A 25574-nucleotide genomic window follows, 5' to 3' on the forward strand; every position below is an offset into this window, starting at 1 on the left:
TTCTCGATTTTTTTTTTAATAGTTAACGGTGAATTAAGACGAAGGACCAACGGTGATAATCAATGTGAATTTAATAGCTTAAAATGACAACAATGTAACTAAGAGAACCAAAATATGACAACAGAACAAACATAAGGGATGCAATTTATTTATTTATTTATAAATTTTTGTCTTTTCTTTTCTCAGGTTGGTTTTTCCTAAAGGTATAAAATATGTGTTGACTTTTTACTGTTTCCTTCCAATTCAATTTCAACCCTCCCCAGGTGATACTAATAAAGTTGTGTTTAAGGATGATGATTGATAAGTTTGAAAACAACCTCTTTTTTTTTTTTTTTTTTGGGTTGAGGAACAGTTTAAAATCAATCTTAAAATAAAGACAAATCACATCGGAAACGGGTGGATTTTTATGCCTGCATGAGTGTGTGTATTGTACTTATTTAATTTAATTTTTTTTTTAATACAAGATAGAAATTTTACTCTAGCTTAATCTTCTAAAGTGTATATATGTGTGAAACTCTCTTTTGGAGATTTGAACTTTGACCCTTGCCCCTTCTCCATCCTACAAAAACTTTGTACTTGTGGAATGAACATCACATCAAGGGCGCGCAGACAAAAACTTTGTACTTGTGAAGTGAACATCACATCAAGGGTGCGCGGTGGTAATTATACTTATGTAATTGATTTGTCTTTTAATAAAGCCAATGACAGCCATTAGTTGGTACTATTTAGAAAATAAACTCTATGGTTACACACATTTATGATCTTTAATTAATTTACTTATGAAATAAGTTGTTTATTCATGGTAAGAAAGGAAAAACAATTTACTTTTATAAAATAAGTTGTGTATTCAGAGGGTAGGAAAGGAAAAACAATTGATTCGTAGGCATTGATTGGTAGTAAATAGAAAATGAACTCTATGGTTGCATGATGCATGTTGGGGACAATAATTTGACTATTTACAACCACTTTAAAAATAGGCTCGTATGGCGCGATGTCGAATGCCATAAAAGATTTGAGTGTATCTTCCTCATTATCAATTAGTTTTGAGGTGGAATGATACAGCTCATGGTCCAACAATGCACATATAATCTTTAATTAGTTCATAAAATAAGTTGTGTATTAAGACAGAAAGGGAAAAACAATTGTACAATAGGAGTCAAAGCTGTTGGAGAAGAACTACATGTCTACATGTAACATGCAATGTGTTCCCCATTGACATTGAGATGTTCAAATTAATCAACTGAGTATGTTTGAATTAGGTAAAGCGTTCACAAAATAACTCAACAACTTATTCAAAAATGTAAAGTAACGTTGCCAACCATATGATTATGCAGTCTAAAACTTTTTGTTCAATTATTTCTGAAAACAAAATACATTATGCTGTTTTATAAAAATTATGCAAACTAGGAACACTTTCAAATAGCAAATATGTTTAACCTACCAAATACATATTATACTCCATTACAAATTATTTCCATTTTCCTGTGCATCGTGCTGATTTGCAACTAGTATTGTAAAGAACGTTGTACAGTCTTCAGTCTTCAATCTTCACTGACATCCTCAACTTACTAGAATTTGCAGAGGAAATCATGATAGCCAGAGAGCTCACATTCAGCACTGGACCTCACTAGTCACTAGTGCTGCATTTTCTAAAAAATGATTTGTGAAGGGTGTTCTTATGATTGTTCATATTAATGTTCATAAAGTAAGGGTTTTGTTTGGCGGTCAATCATTTAGACTGTTCAAGAATATCAATATTATCACATACCATCTAATGCTCTTCTCACACTTATGAAGCTAATGCTCTTCTCACACTTATGACGCATATTTTTTTTAATTTGAACTATGAACTTGTCCACTTGCAGAAACCCGCCTCCCCAAATTATGTTCTATGATAACCTTGGGAGCAATGAAATATATGCCTCTACATTCCACTGGAATATCTGGAACATTTTTCACAAATATGTATAGAAAAATTCATATAACAATAAACTTGATCATTAGTCAAGATCACCTAATTAACCAAACAAATGGATCGTAAAAAATGAAACTTGCAGTTTAACATCTACTGCATTGTTGGCGCTCTTGAGCTAAATTAAGTAGTGTACCATTTTCTTCTGATCTACCAACTGAATGAAGTAGTGTACCATTTTCTTCTCTGATATTGGGCTACCAGAGTAGATTAACTTTTGAGTAAAAAGATTAAAACAACTCTAGCATTCGTCGATTTCAATTATACAATGCATATTACAATTGCGTCAAGCTTTTTTGGATAACTTTTAGCTTTTACGTTCAGTTCAAATTTTTATAACTTCATTTTTTCTCACTTCAGCACAATTTCAGCAAAAAGCAATTAGAAATAAGCTAAATAAACTAATGACAAACACAGAAGAAATATGAAAGGATCTTGGCTTTCTGATTACCTAGGCAATAAGAATACAGTTATTCCAGAAAATATTTGCTGGAGTAGACTTACTTTATTACAACATTGATTAATATAGTGAAGCAGGAATTTCAGGAGCATCTGAATGAACTTCCTGATATGAATATCCATTATTTTGAGATTTTCTGTTATATCTGGTGCTCAAGTGGAGTAGTATAAGGCTTGGCCACCAAATACAGGTTGCTTTCCCTGCAGACACTTGTACCAAAGACTTCAGTCATATCCAGATCCTCTGGTCTCATTCTGCCTGAAAGCTCCCAATCAAAATGGTACAGTAGTTGAGCGAGAGGAAATTCGGTATTAGCTAAACCAAATGTTACTCCTGGGCACATCCTCCTTCCTACCCCAAAAGGAATATATTCAAGGTGAGTCCCATTGAATTCAATTGAACTGTTGGCAAACCTCTCTGGTATAAAGCTCTCAGGATCATGCCAATATTCAGGATCTCTTCCAATTGCCCATGCATTAACAATGACTTTGGTTTTGAGGGGTATCTCATATCCATCAATTTCACATGGCTCTCTGCATTCTCTTGGGAGTAACATAGGACCAGGAGGGTGTAACCTTAGAGTTTCTTTGATAACTAACTTTAAGTAACTGAGGTTCTGAATGTCTTTCTCATGGATTTGTTTCTTTCCTTTAAAGGCTTGTCTTATCTCAGCTTGTGCCTTTTCCAGAACTCTAGGTTGTCTCATCATTTCTGACATAGCCCAATCTATTGTCGTTGATGTAGTATCAGTTCCAGCTGCAAATATGTCCTGAAAAAAAAATCTGGAACTATTAGATATTCTTAAGAGAAGAAAAAAAAAAATAAAGACAGCTATAAAAGAGACCAGCCATACTAATTGTGAGTAATTAAATTTTTTTTTTTTTGAATGAGTAGGATTTAGAACGAATAATAACCAAAATGACTCCTTTGATGTGGCTGGTTGTGATGGGTAACTCAAGGCTACCACTTTGCTGAAGGTCTAAAAGAACATCAACAAGATCCACCTTCGAAAGTTCACCGTTGCCAGTTGCTGCACTCATCTGGTTCTCCCTATGGTCATTGATGATGTTGTCTAGCATTTTGTCAACCTTCCTATGAATATTCTCTAGTTTAGTTTTCAACCCACTAAACACATGAAGAAACGTTTTGGAAGGGAACAAATCAGCCAAGTGAAAACCTCCCATTAAGGTTGAAATTTCCTTGGTCAGCAATGCAAATGCAGCTCGATCTTTGCATTTGTTACCAAATGCTGCTCTACTTACAATTTTTGATGTCAAAGAGAAAATGTTTTCAGTAAAATTGATTGGTGATCCTGAAGATGAGTGGATGGACTTGATGAGATTACAAACTTCGTCTTCTCGGAGAGAAGAAAATGATTGGACTCTCTTGGCACTTAGGAGTTCCAAAATGCAAACTTTTCGCATTTGCCTCCAGTAATCACCATATGGAGCAAAGGCAATGTCTAAGCCATCATAGAATACAATTTTAGTTCCAAGAGTTTGTGGTCTCAGCACAAAAGCAAGATCATGTGTCTTCATGACCTCTCCGGCCACCCTTGGTGATGATACCACTACTGCAGAAATTTCACCCAGCTGCAGGTGCATAAGGGGTCCATGTTCTGCTGCTAGTTTCTGGAGAGCATGATGTGGTAGCGATCCTATCAAGTTGTGCATGTTTCCTATTATTGGTAACTTTCTTGGCCCTGGTGGCAGTTTCTGAACTTTGCTATGAGGTTTTGATCTTCTGCATACCTTTAATAGCCAAAACAAAGAGAGTACAATAAGAAAGGTGGTGAAAGCAAATGAAACTTGAAGGGCCATAGCAAAGACAAGTGCTTGTCTGAAATTTGCTTTCAGACAATTAGAGGGGATTGCGATTAATTATGTGTTTATATGGATCCGTTGGATTAGTAACGGGTGACACCTTGAGTATTGTCTCCTTTGGGTTGGGCAGATTTGAGTATGCTTAGGCAAGCAAAATTGTTGTGTAGGCTTTGTGAAATATACTGCACTTAAAATTTAGAATTGTCAATGGTTGACCTTGTTTTGTTTTACATGGCTATAATCACCAATCAGTGGCAAAGAAACATTACTTCTCAAATTTAAAATAAACTTAATTTAATTACCACTAGCAGTTAATCAAAATATAAAGAAACATTATAGTAGCATATCAATTATGAATTATTAAGTAAAAAAAAATCACGAATCAACTGGTCAACAAGCAACATGACATCATATCAGTGATCACTAATGAATCAATAAAATAATAACAATTCTACTTGATCAAGCTACCATGCTAAACAAAAACAAAGAGACCGAAATACAATTGAACACTGAACAATTCTTAGAAATCTGAACACTTAACAATTCTATAGTATAGTATATATGTTTATCTCTTAAATTGAACACTGAACAGTTCTTAAATATTGTTAGATAGTTTATACATTTAGTCATGGTATTAAGGGGAAATATGAGAAGCTATAATAGTGATGTGATGTCTTGGATTGTGTTGAAACTTGAAACTTTTCATACCAAGCTAGGTGAAGAGAGAGAGAAAAGTGGTTGATCATTTAAGTTTGAGATCCTGATTAACCACTAACCATACTCACCAGTTAAAATAACCACCTCCTTCTCATCATTTAAGAGATAAACATATATATTATACTAGCATCTTTGTACGCGCATTTGTGTATGCTCAAAAGCTCTTCTAATTTTTTTTCCCTAAGCACAAAACTTTCCATTTATCATAATTCGAGATTTATGCATTTTTGGACGTATTTATATTTTGTGTTACATATCATCATACCCCCAAGAAATTTTGGTTATTGGAAAATGCATAAATCCCAAATTATGATGAATAGAAAGTTTTTTACTTAGGAAGTAAAAATAGAATAGCCTCTGAGCACGCAAAACACGCATGCAAAAAGGCTAATTTCGTATGTGTATGCTCTTTTTTTGGTGTCATTTTTTGGTTCTAGATCTTATCACACTCATGAATATTTCAGCGATTGACAAATGCATAAATGTTACTAGCAAATAGATAAACCCCAAATTGTAACAAATGAATTTTTTTTAAACTAGCCATAAAATAGAAAAGTCTCAGAGCACGTGCAAAGTGCGCGATGACGCTAGTCATGATCAATTGGCATTAATTATTTATTTGTGTGACCAATCAGTACATACTAACATGATTACGCAGATTTTTACCATTATCTAAGATTCTTTGAATGTCTTACGAAACAACTTTTACTTATATGTAAAATTGTTATATGTTTTTCTGCTTTTGCTATGTCTTTTTTGTTGTTGTTGTTGTTGTTGTTGTTGGAGAATTACTTGAGGTATTTGCATTTCGCACACTGCATGATCTATCCTTTTTTTTTGGGTGGAGAATTGCTTGGGGCATTCCCACGCTTACTGATCTTCTAAGGTTATACTTAATCACTGTATGACTTAGGGGTGTGCAACCAATCTACCAATCTGCCAAAACCGACCTAACCCGACACAACCCAACCTGCCGGGTTAGGTTGGTGGGTTGGGTTGAGTTATTCAAATTTTTTTTAATAGTGAGTTGGGTTCGGGTCATAGCAACCAAAAACCCGCCTAACTCGACCCAACCTACTTATATATTTAAATTTTAAATTATATATATATATATATATTTAAAAATATTTTATATTTTTATTTAATAAACCTACTTATATATTTAAATTTTAAATTATATATATATATATATATTTAAAAATATTTTATATTTTTATTTAATTTTTTCCCCTATTCAGCTCTTCCATATAAAACTCAATTACCTCGTAAACCTTAACAATCTTATTGCTCTCTCTGCCGCCTCCCACTCCCAATCTCCCACTCTACTCCTATTTGTTTGGAATTGAATTGAGATACTAGTTCATGTATATATTTTTTTTATCAACTCAATTGAATATATTTTGTTTATAACTGATTTAGAATATTAGCTCATGTATATTTTATTTATTAACTTAGGTGGCAAGTGGGATATATTTTTTTTTTTTGCTCAATTTAATCAAAATAGTAATAAAAAAAAAAATTGTTCAACCCAGGGGTTCAACCCAACCCAACCCGATCCATGTGGGTTGGGTTGAACTCCTATAATGGATTGAGTTGGATTTTTTTTTAACCTATTGTTGAGGACCAAAATTTCACAAGAAATCACATTCCATGAAAAGTAAAGAAAGACCATGAGTCTTAACAAAAGAATGCCTAATTCATGAAGTTAAGAAGGACCATGAAGGCCCAAATTCCCAAAAAGAAGGAAAAAAGAAAGAAATGATAATAATAATAAAGAAAAAAAATAAGAGGATCTTGGTCAGGCCAGAGGACATGCAGCAAGGATCTCGGTCAGAGGATATGTAGCAAGAAGAGCATCAAGGCCTTAGGACCTTGATGTGTCGTTTTGAAGCCTTGAGAGGAGGACCTTGGCTAACACATGGGAAAACCAAGATGTATGCAAAAAGCCATTAAAAATCCAGCAAAAACCAGGTATTATCTTTGTAACCCATGGTCCAAGCCCATGGGACTCCGAGTGGAAAGTAAAGGAGAAATGATTTGGTTGGTAGGGAAGTGATTTCTAGTGAAAGGAGGATCCTGAAAGTTTCCCTTGGTTTATATATTTACTTGGAATGCATGAACCAATGGAAAACTTAGTTCCCCCATGTGCATGACACCTCCCCACAATTTCTTCTCAATTGTCATTTTTAACTAAAGCTGTTATCAAGTATATTAAGCAGCCCACCCACTCCTTTGACTTTCCAAAAAGGAATCTTTCATTTATAGTTAAAGCCAAATGCCCTTTTTGAGTTATAATTGCCTAAATAAACTAAACCTTTGCCCAATGCACCTTTTTAGGTTCCAGAGGACATGGTTTTACCCAGTAGATCAGGTACTTCCTCGCCTGGGGTACCAGACCATGTCCACTATAAAAGGAACACTAAGGCATAGCAGAAAGGGGGGGATTCAGATGGAGGAAAAAGGAGAGTTGAGAGATTCAAAAGATATATTCTTAGAGCTTTAGGAGCCTAGCAAAGGAAGGGAAAGAAAAAAGGGACAAAACAAGAGAGAGCCAAGGAGTGAGAATTCGTCCCATATCCTTGAGATTATTCAAAATATCACTTAGCCTCCAAAGAAACATATGCCAAAACATGCACACATTAGATATCACTCTTTCCCACAAAATCCTCCTTACCTAACTATCTTGGAAGGCAATGCCCAAGCAAAGCCACTTGAACTTGAGTTCCAAATCCCACAAGTCTTGTGCAAAAGCACTAAGTCTGTGAGAATTGGGGCTAGGATCCTCGTGGCTAACTTATTCTCATGAAATTCATCTATAGATATGTATATGTATTAAAATGTATATCCTAATCTAAGAAACTAACAATTATTTGAAGATATGTGTATTGTATAGTGTGTTCTTATGTAGGAGCTATAGAGGTAAAGGGAAAGGACAAAACTCCATTGCATAATAAGCATGAAGAAAGATCGTATAGTTCAAAAAATCAGCATTCTGGGATTACAGGCCTAGCACGTCCGGGGTACTACGATAGTACGTTCAGGGTACCACGATAATACGTCTGGGGTACCAAGTGAAGGAACTTCTTTAAATGTTTACACAATAAAAGATAAGCCTTAAATATTCTATTTCAATCTTTTTTTCATTGTGAATATTATGAATAATTATTTTACTTGTTTCGTAAGAGTAAATGGTCATTTTATAATACTAAAACACTTATAATGATATTTTATTGCTTAGGAGGAATTGCTTTTTTGCCTTGAGGAGCTTTATGTGACTTGTGCACAACTTGGTTTGTAATCAGCCCCATTTAGCTGCGGTGAACCAGACCCAGTCCACCAAACAACAAGTAAAGGGCCTAGGATCCTTGTTTCTACTTGGGCCTAGGTATTGTCCAAAAAAGGACCCACACACCTACCATGGTGGGTTGGGTCGAAAAATCCCCTCAACTTAACCTAACTTGAGTACCCGACCTATGCACACCCCTAGTACTATGACTTCTACCTTGAAGTCTTAGAATTGATTTTTTTTTTTTTTGAATGCTGCAAATATATTTGGCATAAAATTCATTTAAAAAAAAAAAAAGATTTGATGTAACACCTCTCTTTTAGATATGAAGCATCCTTTTAAATTCTAGTTTAAAAAAAAAAAAAATTTAAATTGTTCCTTTTTAATTCTAGTTAAAGCTTATAGATAAAAGAGCACTTAAAAAAAAAAAACCATTTACAAAATTGTTTTCAACCATTAATGCTTAGAAAAATAATTTGAAATGAAAAAAAAAATGTCACTTTTTGGGAATGAAATTGGACTTTTGAACCACAGTGATTATTATTTTTATTTGTAAGAATTCTGACAGTGTGTTACTATATTGGTATAAAATAAAATGAATTAACCCACTGAGATAAAATTGATAAGAATAAGTTTGTGCCTGCTCAGAAGCCTTTAAAAAAAAAAAAAAAATTCATAATACATATACATATTTTTGTTTCAACCACAATCTTTTCAACGGATATAAACAAAATAATAAAGCTAAGATAAAATTTGTCACAAAAACAAAAGTATTAGAAATCTATCCATTTCATAGTAAAGATTTAGATTTAAGAAAGATTCAAATTTTCACTAAAGCAATAGAAAATTTTAAATTCATCAACGGTCATATACACATCGGGTCAAAGAAAACACGATAGATTCTATTTTGACTCCATATCACAAAGTTCTATTATGAAGCTATCCAAACTTTTTTCAAAAAACAATAAGATAAAACCACAGAAGAACTAATAAAAGAGTATAAGTCCAAGAGATATAAGATGAGAATCATGCATATGATTCTTGAACTAGCTATGCTTCACACATCTATATCTATATATTACTAAAAACTGAAACGTAATATTTAATATTGGTATGCTCTTGTTGAGCCACCTCATCTTTCACATCATGTTTTTTTTTTTTAAATCCTTTTTTCCTTTATGATTTCTCTATATTTTTTTTTTATTTTTTTTATTTTATAAAATAACTAAATATACATCATGGACAAACATCTATATCTATATCTATATATTACTAAAAGCTGATACGTAACATTTAATGTTGCTACACTTCTGTTGAACCACCTCATCTTCCATGTCATGCTTAAAAAAAAAAAAAAATCCTTTTGTTCTTTATGATTTCTCTATTTTTTTATATATTATAAAATAACTATATATAGATCATGGACAAACATGTTGATGCACTCTATTACTATTCAGCCGTTACCATTTATTTGTCTTAAATGCTAATGTTTTTTGTTCTATGATCAATTCTTAATGCCCGTCTTTTGTCCCCCAACTAGCCCGAGTCCATTGTTAGGAAGTTTGTCATTTCCTTTCTTTCTTATGTGCATCTCCTTCCTCGTATTTGCATTTACCTTTTACCTTGAAAGTGAACAAATTCCAAAAAATTATTACTTCCACCAAAATCATCTATCCATAAGTCATACAATGTATACCAACAAGGGTTGGTTTTGTGTAATTGTAGTTCGTACACACATCATGGAAACCGTCATGCTTGTCAGGGCCAGCAGCCATAGCTCCAACATGTATATTTGGGTTTGGCTTTGAAGTGTCCCTCCATTTTCATCCTTCTAACTCCTTTACAGTTATACTTGATCTTATTTAGCCACCCAAATTGATTTCAACTTTTCATTTTCTTCTTTCAAATTTCAAGTAGTTGTTAAAATTGAATAGTTCATTATCTTTTTAGTGGATACAATTAAAATTTCAAGTATAATCACCAACCCAAAGATAAGTTTTGTGTCTCTTTGTTTATCTACTGTTACATTAATGTTTCCTATTCCAAATTTTCAGTTTTTCACAACCTTATATCTTTCTCACACACACATCAATTATTTATTTAAGCTTTGCGATATTATACCTACCAATGTACATTCTAGATACGATCACCCCATCATCTACCAAAAAAAAAAAAAAAAAAAAAAAAACAAAACACACAGTTAGAAATGATCTTTTTTTTTTTTTTTTTTTTTTTTGGGTATTCTTGCATTTAGTCTTTATGAAGTGATTTTGTTGTTTTCTTTCCCCAATTTTTAATGATAGTAGTTGCGGCCCCGCGCACTGCGTGTGATAAATTTTTTTTAGGGTGATCTTTTTGTTATTAATATTTGTCATGTTATTATGTCTCGAGTTGTGTTATATACGTGTCACCAATATGTAGTAGGATTCATGTTGACAGAAGCTTTAGCTCATGAAACTATATATATTTTTTATTAGAGATTACTATTTGGAACAAAATGAGGATACTTTATAGTAGAATTGATTTTTTTTTTTTGAAATATTAATTCTATCATAATCAGTTGACTAATTTATACTTTTTCAAGTTAATTGAACACATTTTGCATGTTACATGTAATTCTTTGTTTCCATAAGGGTAAGGACATTCACAATCCCAATGGTCCACTCCAATATTTTTGCATGCTTGGATTTTTGGGATATGAAATGTGTTTGTTCCAAAAGTTGTATGTTGAAGGATTTATTGATAGTTTTGGAGAAGGTTTTTGTTTGTTTGTTTGTTTGTTTGTTTGTATCTGTTTGATTTAGAATCGAAAATAGTAGTTGTATTCCCTCGTCATTTGATTCACATTACAGCGCAATTGCTAGTCCATATTTTACATTTTTGTCCCCTTCTATGTTGGCTTGAAGAATGATTTCTTTTCCCCTTGTAATTTGATCATGTACAAAATATTTGTGATCACGTTGTATAATCATTTTATGATTGTGTAGTGTTTTTAGTTTGTAATTTTTAAGTTGTTTAGGATTGTAATTTATAGTGTTGTGCGTGTTTTATGGATTAGTGATTGCTCTAGTTATTAGCAATAATTTTTTATTATCGATTAAATGAATAAAAGCTTTTCATATACCCTCCACAAGCCTTATAGTATTTAGGCGTAAATGCAAATTTAGTCCCTACATTGTCTTTTTTCTGTTTTGGTCCCTACATTTTCATTTTTCCACATCCTACATTGTCCTTTTTCCGTTTTGGTCCCTACATTTTCATTTTTCCACATTTAATCCTTGATCTAATTTGCGCTTCTCAAAATGGTCCTTGCCGTCACTACCCTAACAGAAAATGATGACGTGTCAAATAGAGGGATTAAAAATGATAACGGAAAATGTTCTTAGTAAAAAATCACATTTACTAATCCAAAAAATGACACAAAGAACAAGAATATTAAAAAAATTGAAGAGAGCAAATCTAATGAATCTATTACCGCGCTACTAACCAGAGGTTGACTCCTAATTACTAGTCACTAGCCTATCTTGCTAATCAGTGGCCAAGAGGCATACCAACTACTATTGGACTCCTTACATAGTGATTGCCATCTGACCAAACTATCACTCCAAATACATAGTCTTCAGTTCCCATTCCAGCAGTTTTCTTGGTCACAGTTAACTTGAAACTCTTCTCTTCTCCAATACTCTCAAATTTCAAAATTTTAGGCTCAACATGAACTGAAATTCCAATGGGTCCTCGGACACGTGCTAAATAGGTGCCTGGTGAGCCAACATTCTTGAGCTTGCGAGTCACATTTACTGACCGAGATAGATTAGTGACTGTTATGGATGGATAGTTGAAGTCCAAAAGACTAGCTGACTTGGGACATTTATAAGGAGCCTCCGTGAAGAGTTCAAGTAAAGTTTGGTTATAGCCAGAAGCGCAAAGAAAGTCCAAGTAATCATTGACAGTTAAGTCATAGACCAAACCCGGATCCATGGCACGGTTTGGTCGTATGTGGCCAGCACCATAACTGAATGGCGTTGCCTTGATAAAAGATCCATCTAGGATTGGACTCTTAGTGTTGTCCCTTCTTCTAGCTGTAGAAAACATTCACACACACCAAAAAGTAGGTACAAGATATAGTTAAAAAGTGGGTACACCAAAGAGAAAATTAGTAACAAAAGCACAGTCAAATCCTATGCATATGAATCATTTCTTTCACAATGCAAGTAAGAGAATTTGTTATTTTGTGCCATAGACTCATAGTTGTATGCCACATCTCTCTCACATGGGAATGAACTCCACAAGTGAATGACATATCCCCATAAGAGAGATTTGCACTCGCACACAATACCACCTCCGATAAAAGAGAAGATACATATATATCTGATGTTTAGAGCTGAATCAAATTCAATTAAAGGTCTTACCGGTTGTCATGAGTGCGGATTTTATGGCAGATGGGCTCCAGTCAGGATGGAGTTTCTTAAGAAGACCAACAACGCCAGAAACATGAGGGCAGGACATAGATGTGCCAGACATGGTGATAAAAGGAATCCTACGCGTATCAAAATTTTCTTCTGTAGGGCTTGCTTCTCCAGTGTAGGCAGCTATGATGTTCACTCCAGGAGCAGTAACATCCGGCTGAACATTAAGAAAAGCAAATAATTGGTTACTTGGTAGTGAAATGTAAGAAAAAAATTACTTCAGCCAACACAGAAAACAAGATTAGACTCATAGCCAAACCTTAAGAATCTCGGGTGTAACTTGGCTAGGACCTACGGACGAGAATGAGGCCATGAATGGGGCAGGCCTTTTGTTAATTTTTGCTGTAGGGGCCGTAATATATCCCAATGGATCACTGTTAATTCAAAAAACTAGTAAGTAAATTGACAAAAGTGTTTGGTGTTGGAGAGAGAAATATACAGAGAGAAAGAGAAAGTACTTAGTAGAATTGATGTAGGCAAAGACTGCTACACCATCTTTATAGTTAATCTGTGTTGCTGGTAGTACGTGAGGATCGGCAATAATTTCATTACCATCGAGCTTATCATTGCAAAGAATCATCCCAACTGCCCCAGCAAGAGCTGCTTGTTCACCTTTGTCTACTCTTGCGGTTTCCCCTCTCAAACAGGCCAGAATTTTACCCTTGGCCTTTTTCGGATCCAATGTACCTGGTTTACAGAGCATACTGCATAGCACAAACATAATAACAATCATACATACAATTAATATTAAGTCACTACATATACAAGCTTCAATTAGGAGGCCTTTAATTGAAATTTCGAAGAGTAAATCTGTCAAACAATTTGTTCTTACGCGTCTTTGGCGGATGCATTAGTAGCTTTAGCATGTGCAGCACTAACAAGTGGGTAGAATTTATCCCCAGCTGGCAAAGGTTTAGACATGCTTGCTCCCTATTATAAAATGACACAAAGTCTCAAAACAAATGATAGAATAAAGGAATTTTTTGCTTAAAAAGAGGGATGGAATAGAAAGATAAACCTTGAATTGCTTCCCATTTCGAAGTTTAACAAAAGATTCGAATTCTCTGTCCAAGGTGCTAGCTCCAACAGTTATCATCCAAGGTGCAACATTTGTTACAGTTCCAGATTTTGGTCCAGAATTTCCAGCTGAGCTGATTACAACAATACCATTCTTAACAGCATGGAATGCCCCGATTGACATACCATCATTAAAGTAATCAGTCGGATTGCCACCAAGTGACATGGAAAGCACATCAACCCCATCATGTATGGCCATATCAAAGGCTGCCATTATATCATTGTCAAAGCATTCACTCCCATTAATTGGTTTCCAACAGACCTTGTAGGCCGCAACTCTGGCTTTTGGGGAACCACCTTTGGCAGTTCCATTGCCCACACCAAGTACACTTGCCCCAGGAACAAAGTTCCCTCCTGCAGTTGATAGTGTGTGAGAACCATGGCCTTCATGGTCAAGTGCACTATTAAGTGCAGAATTGAGTGGCCCAGTAAAATTAAAATAGCCTTGGTTGAAGTATCTCGCTCCAATTAGTTTCCTGCATTAATCAACCAGGAAAAAAAAGGGTTTAAGTTCTTAGGAATGCTTGCACTTCATTGGAGAATGAATATTGGACCTTTGAGCTTATTGTTGTGCATTTGAATGTACAATTCTAAGCAAATGATGCTAGTGCTAGTACAAGATTACAACCATCCCAACAAATATATATGACAGTAAGAAAGTGAAACTGAATTTATGCCAAAGTAACCAGCATAATGGTATTAGATCATGTTTTGTTGCTGAACCAAGTTTTGAGAGGAGTGCTCTCTGGCTCTTGGGCTTGTAGATGCAGGTTAGTGTCTCGCATTCTATTGTGAGAGTTAGTCTGACCTTCCATAGGTAAGGTCATTATTGAGTGGTGTTCGAACGGCAGACGCTGGTGTTGCATATCTCAAACACGGGTGACAGGATTAGGAGATAATGGCAGAGGAACTGGAGGTACTATGGAAGAAGTTGTCTTTTACGGAGGAAGAAGAGGATGATGTTAAGCTTGGGAGTGACAGTACGAAAGCTGCTATGGAACGAGGGAAATTTTGTGCTGTTTTGAAAGTGCTCACACAACGTAGCGTTAGCATGGAAGCCTTGAGGAAGAATCTGAGAATGATGTGGAAACTGAAAAAGGAGATGCTACTGTCCGAAGTAGAGGAGGATCTCTTCTTGGTGGAATTCAGAGATGAGAAAGACAAGAAGAAAGTCATGGATATGAGTCCATGGAGTTATGACAAACAGTTAGTAATTATACAAGACCTTGATGCAGAGCTGACCCCAAAGGAGATGGAGTTGAAATGGTCTCCCTTCTGGGTTCAAATGTTTAACTTGCCTCTAAAGAGTCGAACAAGGGAGACAGGGTATGAAATAGGCTCAAAAGTGGGGGAGGTTTTGGAAGTGGACGTCCCTGATTCAGGAGTCCAATGGGGAAAATGTTTGAGAGTGAGAATTCGTATTGATGTGTCCAAGCGGCTGATGAGGGGAAAGCGGGTGTCCATTGAAGATGGGGAGAGTAGATGGGTCAACTTTAAATACGAAAGACTCCCAAATTTCTACTACAACTGTGGTTTACTCAGCCATGGGTTGAAGGATTGCAAAAAACAATTCTGAGTTTGTGGTCCAAAATAAGGGGGAGTTACAGTACGGGGCTTGGTTGAGAGGAGAGCCAATGAGAAAAGGCAACAGAGAGTTTTTCAGTCCAGGCATGGAAGGAGGTTTCGAAGGAAGGGGCGCTGCCGGGGTTAGATCGGAGAGGGTGAATCCATACTTTACTGAATCTGAAGGAGTCGGTGTTGCAGGTAACAGTCACGTGCCTAGGATTGAAGATAGGGGTGACGCTAGCCAGTCATGGGATGAAACAATTTCGAGCTCCCCAAGGATTATGTCAGAAAAATTACACAAGGAAGGAAAAGTCAATCTGAAGGATGGGAAAGCAAAAGATTTGATTATTCAAATTAGTGAAAAAGCCTCTGAGGGAAAAGCAGCTGCTGATGTGAAAGAAGCAAAACACGAGGCTCCTGAGGCCATGCAGTGGGAGGAAGACACACGACAAGTGATAGAATACAATTTTAAATTCAAAAGTGAGTCGGCGCAGAAAATGGAGGGACACGAGACAAACACAGGTTCAGTGGGTAAGTTACAAGGCCCAGTTGCGATGACGCATGATTCAAATGTGGGCTGGACCTCTGAAGCTTTAGGCCCAAAGAGCAAGTATTGGAAACGTCTGGCAAGGGAAGCAAAAGGAAAGGACCATAATGATGGTCTCGGCCCAGAAAATAAAAAACGGAGTGGACCAACTCCTTTACAAGAGCTGGATCCGAATATAATTGATCTGAAAAAAAGAAAAGGGGCAAACCAGAGGAAGGTTGTAGCAGAGAAAGTAAAAGAGATGGATGGCGGTGAGGCGGAGGCTGCGACGCAGCCCCGCCGAGCCCAATGAGCGTGATGGCCTGGAACTGCCGAGGTATGGGGTCTACCTTGGCGGTTCGAACCCTCACCGATGAGGTGAGTACTCATGAACCCCTGCTAGTCTTTTTAGCTGAAACTAAGGCCAGAGAAAAAAGAATTCGAGGGATTCAAGCGAAGTTGAACTACACACAAGGAATTGTTGTTCCTAGCGACGGAAGGAGTGGCGGCCTAGCCCTTTTGTGGAAAGAAGGCGTGGGGGTGAGCTTCAAAAGCTGTTCAAATGCTCATATAGATGTGGTGGTCCGTGAGAGTCCATCTTCCCCCCCTTGGAGAGCTACGGGCTTTTATGGCCAACCGGAAGCGGAGAAGAGGTATATTTCATGGCAATTATTGGAAGCTCTACGAGATCAGTGTGAAATGCCATGGATTGTTTTTGGCGACTTTAACGAGATCGCATACTCGTTTGAGAAATCGGGGGGTCTAGAAAGAGATGGAAAACAGATGGCAAATTTCAGGGATTGTTTAGACAGGTGCGGTTTACTTGATTTGGGCTTTGCCGGTCAGCGTTTCACTTGGTGCAACGGGCGACAGGGTAATCAGAGAACCAAACTCAGATTAGATAGAATGGTTGCAAATGATGACTGGATGAGGCTTTACCCAGAGGCAAGTGTGCAACATTTCTCAATGTCCAATTCTGACCATTGTTTATTGGTTCTGGTTCTGAAACGTAAACAAGTAAGAAAGCCAATGAAAAAAAGGTTTATGTTCGAGGCTATGTGGACGAGGGAGGAAGGCTGTAGGGAAATTATTGAATCAGTGTGGGATCCCCTCAGTTGCGATATGGGCTCAACAATTATGGATAAACTGAGACAATGTCAGGATCACCTGCAGTGTTGGAATTGGAGAGTTTTTGGGCATGTTAAGAAGGTCCTGAAGCAGAAGCAGTCAAAACTTCAACAGTTGGAAGTTTCAGAGATTGGGAATGAGAAGTCGGAGGAAATAAGGTCGCTAAGGGCAGAAATAAACGAGATGTTACTTAGGGAGGAAATGATGTGGAACCAAAGGTCTAGAGCGCTCTGGATCAAATGGGGAGATCGAAACACAAAGTTTTTCCACGCCACAGCTTGTCAAAGACGAAGACGGAATAGAATAGTGGGACTGCTTGATTCGGGTGGGGTGTGGCAGGAGGATCAGGGAAGGGTTGAGGGTATAATCTTGGAATATTTTGCTGCAATTTTCAAGTCAGACTCTCCAACATCCTTTGATGCCAGTTTGAGTGCAATCAATACCCGAGTCACCCCTGAGATGAACGAGGAACTGCTTGCTGAGTTCAAGGTAGAGGAGGTGACGCGAGCAATCAATCAGATGCATCCAACGAAATCTCCAGGACCTGATGGTATGTCTCCAATTTTCTATCAAAAATATTGGGATGTGGTTGGGCTTGATGTTATTAACTGTGTACTAAATGTGTTGAATGTTGGTGTTTTGCCTAGTGGTCTTAATGAAACTTATATTTGCCTCATTCCAAAAGTTAAAAACCCCCAAAAAGTTACGGAATTTAGACCGATTAGTCTTTGTAATGTTCTGTATAAAATTATTGCAAAGGTTCTAGCAAATCGGTTGAAAAAAATTCTAGATTTGGTGATTGATGAGGCACAGAGTGCGTTTGTTCCAGGGAGACTCATAACTGACAATGTTCTAGTGGCGTTTGAAACAATGCATTGTATAGACCAAAAGAGGAAAGGAAAGGAGGCCCTTATGGCTATAAAGCTCGATATGAGCAAAGCCTATGATAGGGTAGAATGGGTCTATCTGGAAGCTATGTTGAAAAGGATGGGGTTTCATGATAGATGGGTGTCTCTAATGATGATGTGCGTGACCTCGGTGACTTATTCGGTCTTACTTAATGGGGAGCCAAAAGGCAAAATTATTCCTTCTAGGGGGCTTAGACAAGGTGACCCAATATCCCCATACCTATTTCTAATTTGTGCAGAGGGTTTGACGGCTATGCTGAAAAAGGAGGAGTTGGGTGGACACATAAAAGGAGTGGCGGTGTGTAGGGGGGCTCCTAGAATATCTCACCTTCTATTTGCAGATGATAGTATTGTTTTTTGTAGGGCCTCCCTTGAAGAAGCAAGTAGGGTTATGAAGGTGCTTGAGGACTATGAAGGTGATTCGGGGCAAAGGCTTAATAAGGAGAAAACTTCCCTGTTTTTTAGCAAGAATACGAGTAGAGAAATCCAAGACCAAGTGAAGTCTTTGTTCGGGGCCCAAATTATAAGGCATCATGAGAGGTACCTTGGGCTGCCTCCACTTGTGGGAAAGGAGAGAAGGAAGGCTTTTAACCGCATAAAAGATTTGGTGGGCAGAAAAATTGCTGGTTGGAAAGGAAAGCTTCTATCCAATGCGGGAAGGGAGATTCTAATCAAAGCCGTGGCCCAAGCTACCTCTACGTACACTATGAGTTGTTTTAAACTCCCGGTGACCCTATGCAAAGAATTGAACTCTATGATTAGTAGATTTTGGTGGGGGCAAAAGGATAAGGAGCGAAAAATGGCTTGGATCTCTTGGGAGAAACTTTGCTTGCCAAAGATGGACGGAGGTATGGGTTTTAGAGACTTGCAAACTTTTAATCTTGCGCTCCTAGCAAAGCAAGGTTGGAGGATTCAACAAAATACAAATTCCCTTGTCCATAGAGTATTCAAGGCAAAGTACTTTGCGGGAAGTTCCTTTAGGGAGGCGCAATTGGGTCATAGACCTTCCTATGTGTGGAGGAGCATTATGGCAGCCAAGGATTTAATCGTGAAAGGGTCTAGATGGGTTATTGGAAATGGCGAAAGGGTCCGTATTTGGGAGGATAGATGGATCCCAATTCCTGATTCCTTCAGTGTGGTGAGTCCTAGGGGTCTTTCCACAAATGGTGAGCTGGTTTCTGGCCTAATCAACAGGGAGGTTGGGGGTTGGGATGTAAGTCTTGTAAGGAGCACCTTCCTCCCCCATGAAGCTGAAATTGTGCTGGGTATTCCAATTAGTCCTAGGCTTCCCGAGGACTCCCTGGTTTGGGCTTGGTCTCCAAATGGCCGATTCTCAGTCAAAAGTGCCTATAGAGCTGCCCAGAAGTTGCTGCCAAAATCACATCAGCATGGTGAGAGGGGGGAGTGCTCGGATGGGTCGAAGTCAAATGCCTTGTGGAAGCTTATCTGGAAGTTGGACTGCCCAAACAAGATAAAACATTTTATGTGGAGGGCGTGTAGAAATATTCTGCCATCTAAGTGCAGCTTACAGTCTAGGGGTATGGATGTGGCCACCAAATGTGATGTATGTGGTAGGGGGGAAACTACTAGCCATATCCTGTGGGGCTGTAAAACAGCCATGGAGGTTTGGAGTGCTACAAGACTTAAGCTTCCCTTCCTGCCTGATGTACAAATGGAATTTGCAGACATTGTTTGGGAAATTAGGGAGAGGTGCACGATGGTAGATTGGGATCTGTTTGCAGTTACGGCTTGGTGCTTGTGGAATAATCGAAATGCACTGAGGCACGAAGGAAGGGGCAAAACGGCAGCTGAATTGGTTCGGTTGGCTGCTGAATATGTAAAAGAAGTCAGGCATCCTCATCAAGTCTATGCCCGTCCCCCCCCTCCTCCAGGTAGGCCCCCGTGGTCTCCCCCAAGGCGGGGATGGTATAAAATTAACACAGACGGGGCTGTGTTTCAGAGCATTGGCTGCAGCGGCGTGGGCGTGGTGATTAGAAATGATAATGGTCAGCTGATGGGTTCGATGAGCAAGAAAATGCCGCTGCCACTGGGTGCTTTGGAGTCTGAAGCTAAAGCAGTGGAGGAGGGGATTCAATTGGCCTGGGATCTCGGACTCAATGAAGTTACAGTTGAGAGTGATTCGCTGACTCTGGTTAATATATTAAGGGGGCGGGGTTCTTCTCCTAGCTCTATTAGGAAGGTGGTTGAAGGCATAGAAATGATGCTGAGGCAGTTCAGATCGTGGGGGGTCTCTCACATCAGCAGGGGCAGCAACAAGGCTGCTCACTTATTGGCACAATATGCCAAAGGGGTAGATGATTGTTTGGTTTGGGTTGAGGATACTCCCTCAGTTATTGTAAATCAAATCCTGAATGATGTATCCAATATGAACTCTGTTGCTTGATTAATGAAAAGCTCTTCAGAGCTGTTTATCAAAAAAAAAAAAAAAACACATTTGCGTCATAACCAAAAAAACTAGGGCTTGTCTGTTATTGCATCGTATCACCAAAATTAGAAAACTTGAGAATGATAGTGTTCCCATCAAACAGAAAAAAAGAAAAAAGAATGATAGTGTCATCAATAACCTTGTAGCTCAAGTGACATATTTTGGTATTTGTAACAGAAACATTCGAAGTTAAAAAAGAAGACAGTACCATATAAGATTACCAATCAAAGATTTACATTGGTAAATATTGCTTTGTGGGAGTGTAGGATTGGAAATCGCTATGTGTAGTGATAACCATTGTCCACTGCTCACCCATAATTATACGACAGCAGCACACATGCCATGTTTGTTGCTTCTCTTATCAACATGCCAAGTATTTCTCATGCACACGGCCTACACAACTATAAACACGCATGCACAAAGCACAATAATTGTAACAAACAAACACACACACACACACACAGACGCAGCTATGAACATCGATTCGGATTTTAAGTTATGGGCCACTTTGTTCCTCTGCATTTTGGTGCCGTTTCTGTGCAATGCTGGTTTGGTCTCAGCTGAGGAGAGCATGTGCGTGTGCTTACGTTGGATCACTCCAATTTCACTGACATTGTCTCCAAACACAACTTCATTGTTGTCAAGTTCTATGCTCCATGGTATGCTCGTCAATGTACTCACTCTTTTTCTGTCTTTCTTCATAATGGNATTAATTTCAAACAATCAGTAGTCAGTACTAAGGCAATATGGCAAAGATACTGAATCATTAAGTAGAGTAGACCTGTTGCAAGGGACTGTATCATTTTGACAGATTCCTTTCCACTTTGATGGGATGGGTCCATAACCTGTGCCGCTGAAGCTCTTTGATTTTGGCCATACACCTACAATACCACCAAATCCGGGACTTAATAGATTGAAAATTTGAGGTTGACACAACTTCTCTCACACTTTTTTAAGATGATAAATTGTCAATGATTTTCACATTAACAATTAACTTGCCAACAGTTTGTGAAAAATATTGTAGGGGTAGACTTATTATATTTCAAAAGATCAAAATTTGAAAGGACATTGTCCCATGCCAAGATTTATGGGACCTAGTAGGACCTACAGGCTACAGTAAATGCTGACATTGGGTGGCAAAACAAATACTGGTAATGAGGAACAAAGCAAAGCCCGGAAAAGAAATTACCTGTGTCAAGATTTCCAATAATTATGTCTTCACCAAAATTGGCCTTTTCCCACAAGGAACTGGGGTGTATCACACCCCCGATCTCTTTTTCCATTAACATAAATTCCCATGAATGGGTTGTGTGTAACTGTTTTCCTTGGTTCAAAAAAACCGACACAACTTTTGGATGCTCTGCATGGCAGTTAATATATACTTCATTAGCACGATATATATACATATATAGAGAATGAAATTGCATACATGCTTCTATAAACTCACTTGCGATTTCAGCCGCCATTTCCTCTTCAAGGTTGGCAGAAAAACCATTGATATGTCTTTGATACGAGTAGATAATTGCATCCTTTGCAATCTCTTTACTGCATGAAAACAAATGAAAAATAAAAAATGAAAGTAATTTTTTTCTAAAACACAAAAATTAGGTACCACGTTGCTACCTTCCCAAGAATGATCCAAGGAAGTCATAATGAGAATCAGTAACACGATCAAAATCAGCCTCAGAAACTTCTGGACCGTGTGCATGTGATCCTAAGTACACTATATAAGACTATTTCAGAATGAACAAAATGAAAACAGATTAGTTTTTGTACTTTGTAAATTGTAAAAATGCATGCAGAAGAGTAAAATTTTCAGAATGAAGAAAAAGAAAACAGATTAGTTTTTGTACTTTGTTAATTGTGAAAATGCATGCAAAGGTAATTACAATGCATGGAGATTGAGATATAATGCTTATTAATTGCCTGTTTGATTGCCAAGGTAGGTGCTTGCAACAGAGACCAAATAATATACAGAAGTAAGAAAAGTGAAAGCTTGGAAAACCATGTTTTGTTTTTCATTGTTAGCATCATAAGCTTTGGAGGAAATCAAGGAAGAGGAGTATACTATATATTTACGCACAACTCTATGCTTTATATCAGGAAAATCTCTGTTGGTATGGGATTTGATTTTGAAGTGGTCAAGTAAAACCGTAGTTTACTTATAGTTGAGAACTGGACGGGAGAGAAACATATATATCCAGTTATTAATCATGATATTTTTTTTTTATGCGATGTTAATTATGATTAATAATAATAATGCAAATAAGAGGTATATGTCCACTATTTAGCTTCTTTTTTTGTTTTTGTTTTTGTTTTTTGTAATAGAAATATATCCAGCTGTTAATTGTATTCATTAATACTATGTTCTAATTCAAAATGATGCAATGAAATAACAACCATATGATGGAATGCAAAAAATGTAGGAAAGCATTCAAATCATATATATATATATAGACAAAACTTAGGTACAGTATTTTAGGTGCTATTTCTTAGGTTCCCTTCCTAAGATTTAGCTATGTGTATACTTAACTAAAAAATATACTTTCATCCTATGAGAAAAAATTCACATGACATAATTTTAAAATGTGAACGTAAGAAACAACAACTAAATACTGTACCTAAGTCTTGTTCTATATATCTTCTCAAAAAAAAAAAAAAAAGTCTTGCTCTAGATATACACACACACCATAATACAAGTGTCTACACTCATTATTAATTAATTTTTTTTAATTCATTATTAATTATTAGTTATTAAAAATTTAAAATAACTACTGGCAATAGAATTTTATGGTCAATAGTTTACTCAACTATATAAAACTCTCATTAATTAGTTTTTAGTTATTAAGATAGTTTACAGTAGATTAAATTCTATTGCCAGTGGTTAACTCATTGATCATGATTGTATAATTGTTCTTATCAACTCCTTATCAACTTTTATATGTTATATATTATCCTTTGTTATCACTTATCAGAGTTCATATCATCTTTATTTTTTTTTTTTTAATTTTAATTTTTTAAGAAACCTACACTTTTTTTATTCTATACACGTTTCTTACATTTTTTTTTTTCACGTTTTGTTGCCTCCTGCAAGAATCCTAATGAAAAGAAATTCTAGATGATTTTAATCTTTTTTGTTCTTTTTGATTTGTGATTTTAATCTTGATTCCAGCAAGAATCCTAGATGATCTTAATTTTCTAATCATGTAAATTCTAAATAATATTTTTTTATACCCGATAAGTGCAAATCAAATTTGGAGTCCAAAAAAAGAAAGGAAACTCCTTGATTCCCTATGAAACAAAATTATACTTGGTCCCGGATTTTTTGGATAGCAAATATCCAGCCCTTACTCTACTACCAAAGTGACTGGATGGTTGTTGTTGCAACTTACAATTATGTAGACCAAGATCGAAGTATTTCATTTTCTCCAACCAAAAATAATAATAATAATAATAATCAAAGTATTTCATATAAATAATAAAAAGTAATTTTATTATGAAATCATCTATATATAAGTACTACTATATAACTGAAACTTTTGACTTTTTGTTAACCTTTTTATATTGTGCCACCTAAGCTTTAGAATCCTCACAATTTTACACATCATCTAATTTTTGTTATTTTTAATTCTTATTTTCTTTTCTTTTACTAATACATACATACATACATGCATATATATCATATCATATCATATTATATCATATATAATAAAAATTGGACTTAGACGCCGTGGTTGCGCCACATGGCTTCACCAAAATGCAAAAATTTTCTTAAATTTTTAGATTTTAAGAAAAAAAAAAATATAAGTTATTATAGATTCACATTTCACGCGTTAGATAGACACATATGTAGAGTCCCTCACATTCACAGAGACCGACCTACAATGTGTGGCTAAGGCCAACTGTAAAACCCCGATGAGGTTTATATTAATCAACTGTAAGACCGTATATATCCCACAAAAAAAGAAGAAAAAAAATGGTTGTTGGTGAAGATAAGAAGTTGATCGGCAGAGAAAAACCAACTGTAAAACCGTATATATCCCAAAAAAAAAAAAAAAAAAAAAAAAAATTAAAAAAAAAAATTTAAGAAAAAAAAAGAGAGAAAAAGAACTTGGTTGATAGCTATAAGGAATTTATATATATATATATATATTTTTAAATGTCATCAACGTAAAAATTATCAAATTATTGGAGATATATACTATTTCTTGGGATAGATTTATATTAATCACCTCTTGAAGAATTTGGATTGTGCTTATCCCTTAATAATCAAGTTTTGTGGCTTGATATTCTGATAAAATAATATTAATTTAATAATATTAAAATTTTGAAAATTTAGATGATAAATATTATCTAAATTAAATTTTTGTATGTTAAATATTATCCTCTAATTTAAGAAATATATCCTAACAAATAAAAAATAATGTTAATTAGATGATAAATATTATCTAATTAAATTTTTGTATGTTAAATAATATCCCTTAATTTAAGAAATATATCCTAACAAATAAAAATAATTTTAATCTAATTTTATTTAATGATAAGAATAAATTAAAGTTCTAGTAGTATACTATTCTTTTTTAGTTCTTTAAAAATGTAAAAATTTAATAAATTTTTTGCAATTTAGTGAAGTCATATGGTGCAACCACGGTGTCTAAGCCCAGCTTTTATTATATATATAAATATAATAATATGATTTCAAAACTTACCTTCTTATCAAGTAGCACCAAATCAACACTCATAAGTTCATTATTTGTTTTAATGTTAAGAACTTCCCACATTCTTGTGACTCTAACTCAATATTCCAATCGTCTTTTTCAGTGTTGATTTCATCCAAAGATTATATCTTTGATTTTGTCTATCCATTCTGATTAAAAAAAAAATTATTAGCATTTATCTAAAACAAAAGAAATTTTGATAGAGAAAAATGAAAAGTAAAATTTTTGAAAACCTTCAACAATTGCAAACGTAATAACATATTAATAAGATACACAACAATTGCATAGAGTATAATATATTTAAAAAATATTTTTGCAATGCAGCCTCATTAGTCTGTGCAAGTTATGGTTCCATTGAGGCACTACCTGATTCAAGCCCTTTAGCGGCAATTAAAAATTGAAAGAATATTATAATAATAATTTTTTTTTAAAAAAAACATAGTATAAAAACATCAATCACATATTCAAAACTAAGAGTTAC

The 25574-nt window shown here is 35.9% G+C and overlaps 2 protein-coding genes across 2 annotated transcripts; both read right to left on the reverse strand.

Annotated features, from left to right (window-relative positions):
• Window positions 1–2571: 2571 nt before the first annotated feature.
• Window positions 2572–4252, reverse strand: LOC112037419 (premnaspirodiene oxygenase). Its single transcript, XM_024070233.2, has 2 exons — window positions 3347–4252; window positions 2572–3201 (listed from the first exon to the last, which is right to left on the reverse strand). Exons 1-2 carry the CDS (start codon window positions 4250–4252, stop codon window positions 2572–2574), a joined length of 1536 nt encoding a protein of 511 aa, XP_023926001.2.
• A 7537-nt stretch (window positions 4253–11789) lies between these two features.
• Window positions 11790–22409, reverse strand: LOC112037418 (subtilisin-like protease SBT5.4). The gene is made up of 11 exons (XM_065772234.1): window positions 22302–22409; window positions 21999–22108; window positions 21823–21920; window positions 21565–21735; window positions 21157–21256; window positions 13743–14277; window positions 13557–13654; window positions 13183–13428; window positions 12984–13098; window positions 12668–12881; window positions 11790–12337 (listed from the first exon to the last, which is right to left on the reverse strand). Exons 1-11 carry the CDS (start codon window positions 22407–22409, stop codon window positions 11790–11792), a joined length of 2343 nt encoding a protein of 780 aa, XP_065628306.1.
• Between the last annotated feature and the right edge of the window lie 3165 nt (window positions 22410–25574).

This window comes from Quercus suber, unplaced genomic scaffold, assembly GCF_002906115.3.
Source record: "Quercus suber isolate HL8 unplaced genomic scaffold, Cork oak 2.0 scaffold_55, whole genome shotgun sequence".
NCBI lineage: Eukaryota > Viridiplantae > Streptophyta > Magnoliopsida > Fagales > Fagaceae > Quercus > Quercus suber.

Excerpts from the sequence above, each read along its gene's own strand:
- LOC112037419 (XM_024070233.2), bottom strand. The coding sequence starts at position 4,252 with ATGGCCCTTCAAGTTTCATTTGCTTTCACCACCTTTCTTATTGTACTC. Across the intron at positions 3,202-3,346 it reads ACATCAAAGGAGTCATTTTG|GACATATTTGCAGCTGGAAC; the intron begins GTTATTATTCGT and ends TTTTTTTTTCAG.
- LOC112037418 (XM_065772234.1), bottom strand. The coding sequence starts at position 22,409 with ATGATGCTAACAATGAAAAACAAAACATGGTTTTCCAAGCTTTCACTT. Across the intron at positions 21,736-21,822 it reads AATGGCGGCTGAAATCGCAA|AGCATCCAAAAGTTGTGTCG; the intron begins GTGAGTTTATAG and ends ACTGCCATGCAG. Across the intron at positions 13,099-13,182 it reads GCCTACATCAATTCTACTAA|TGATCCATTGGGATATATTA; the intron begins GTACTTTCTCTT and ends TTGAATTAACAG.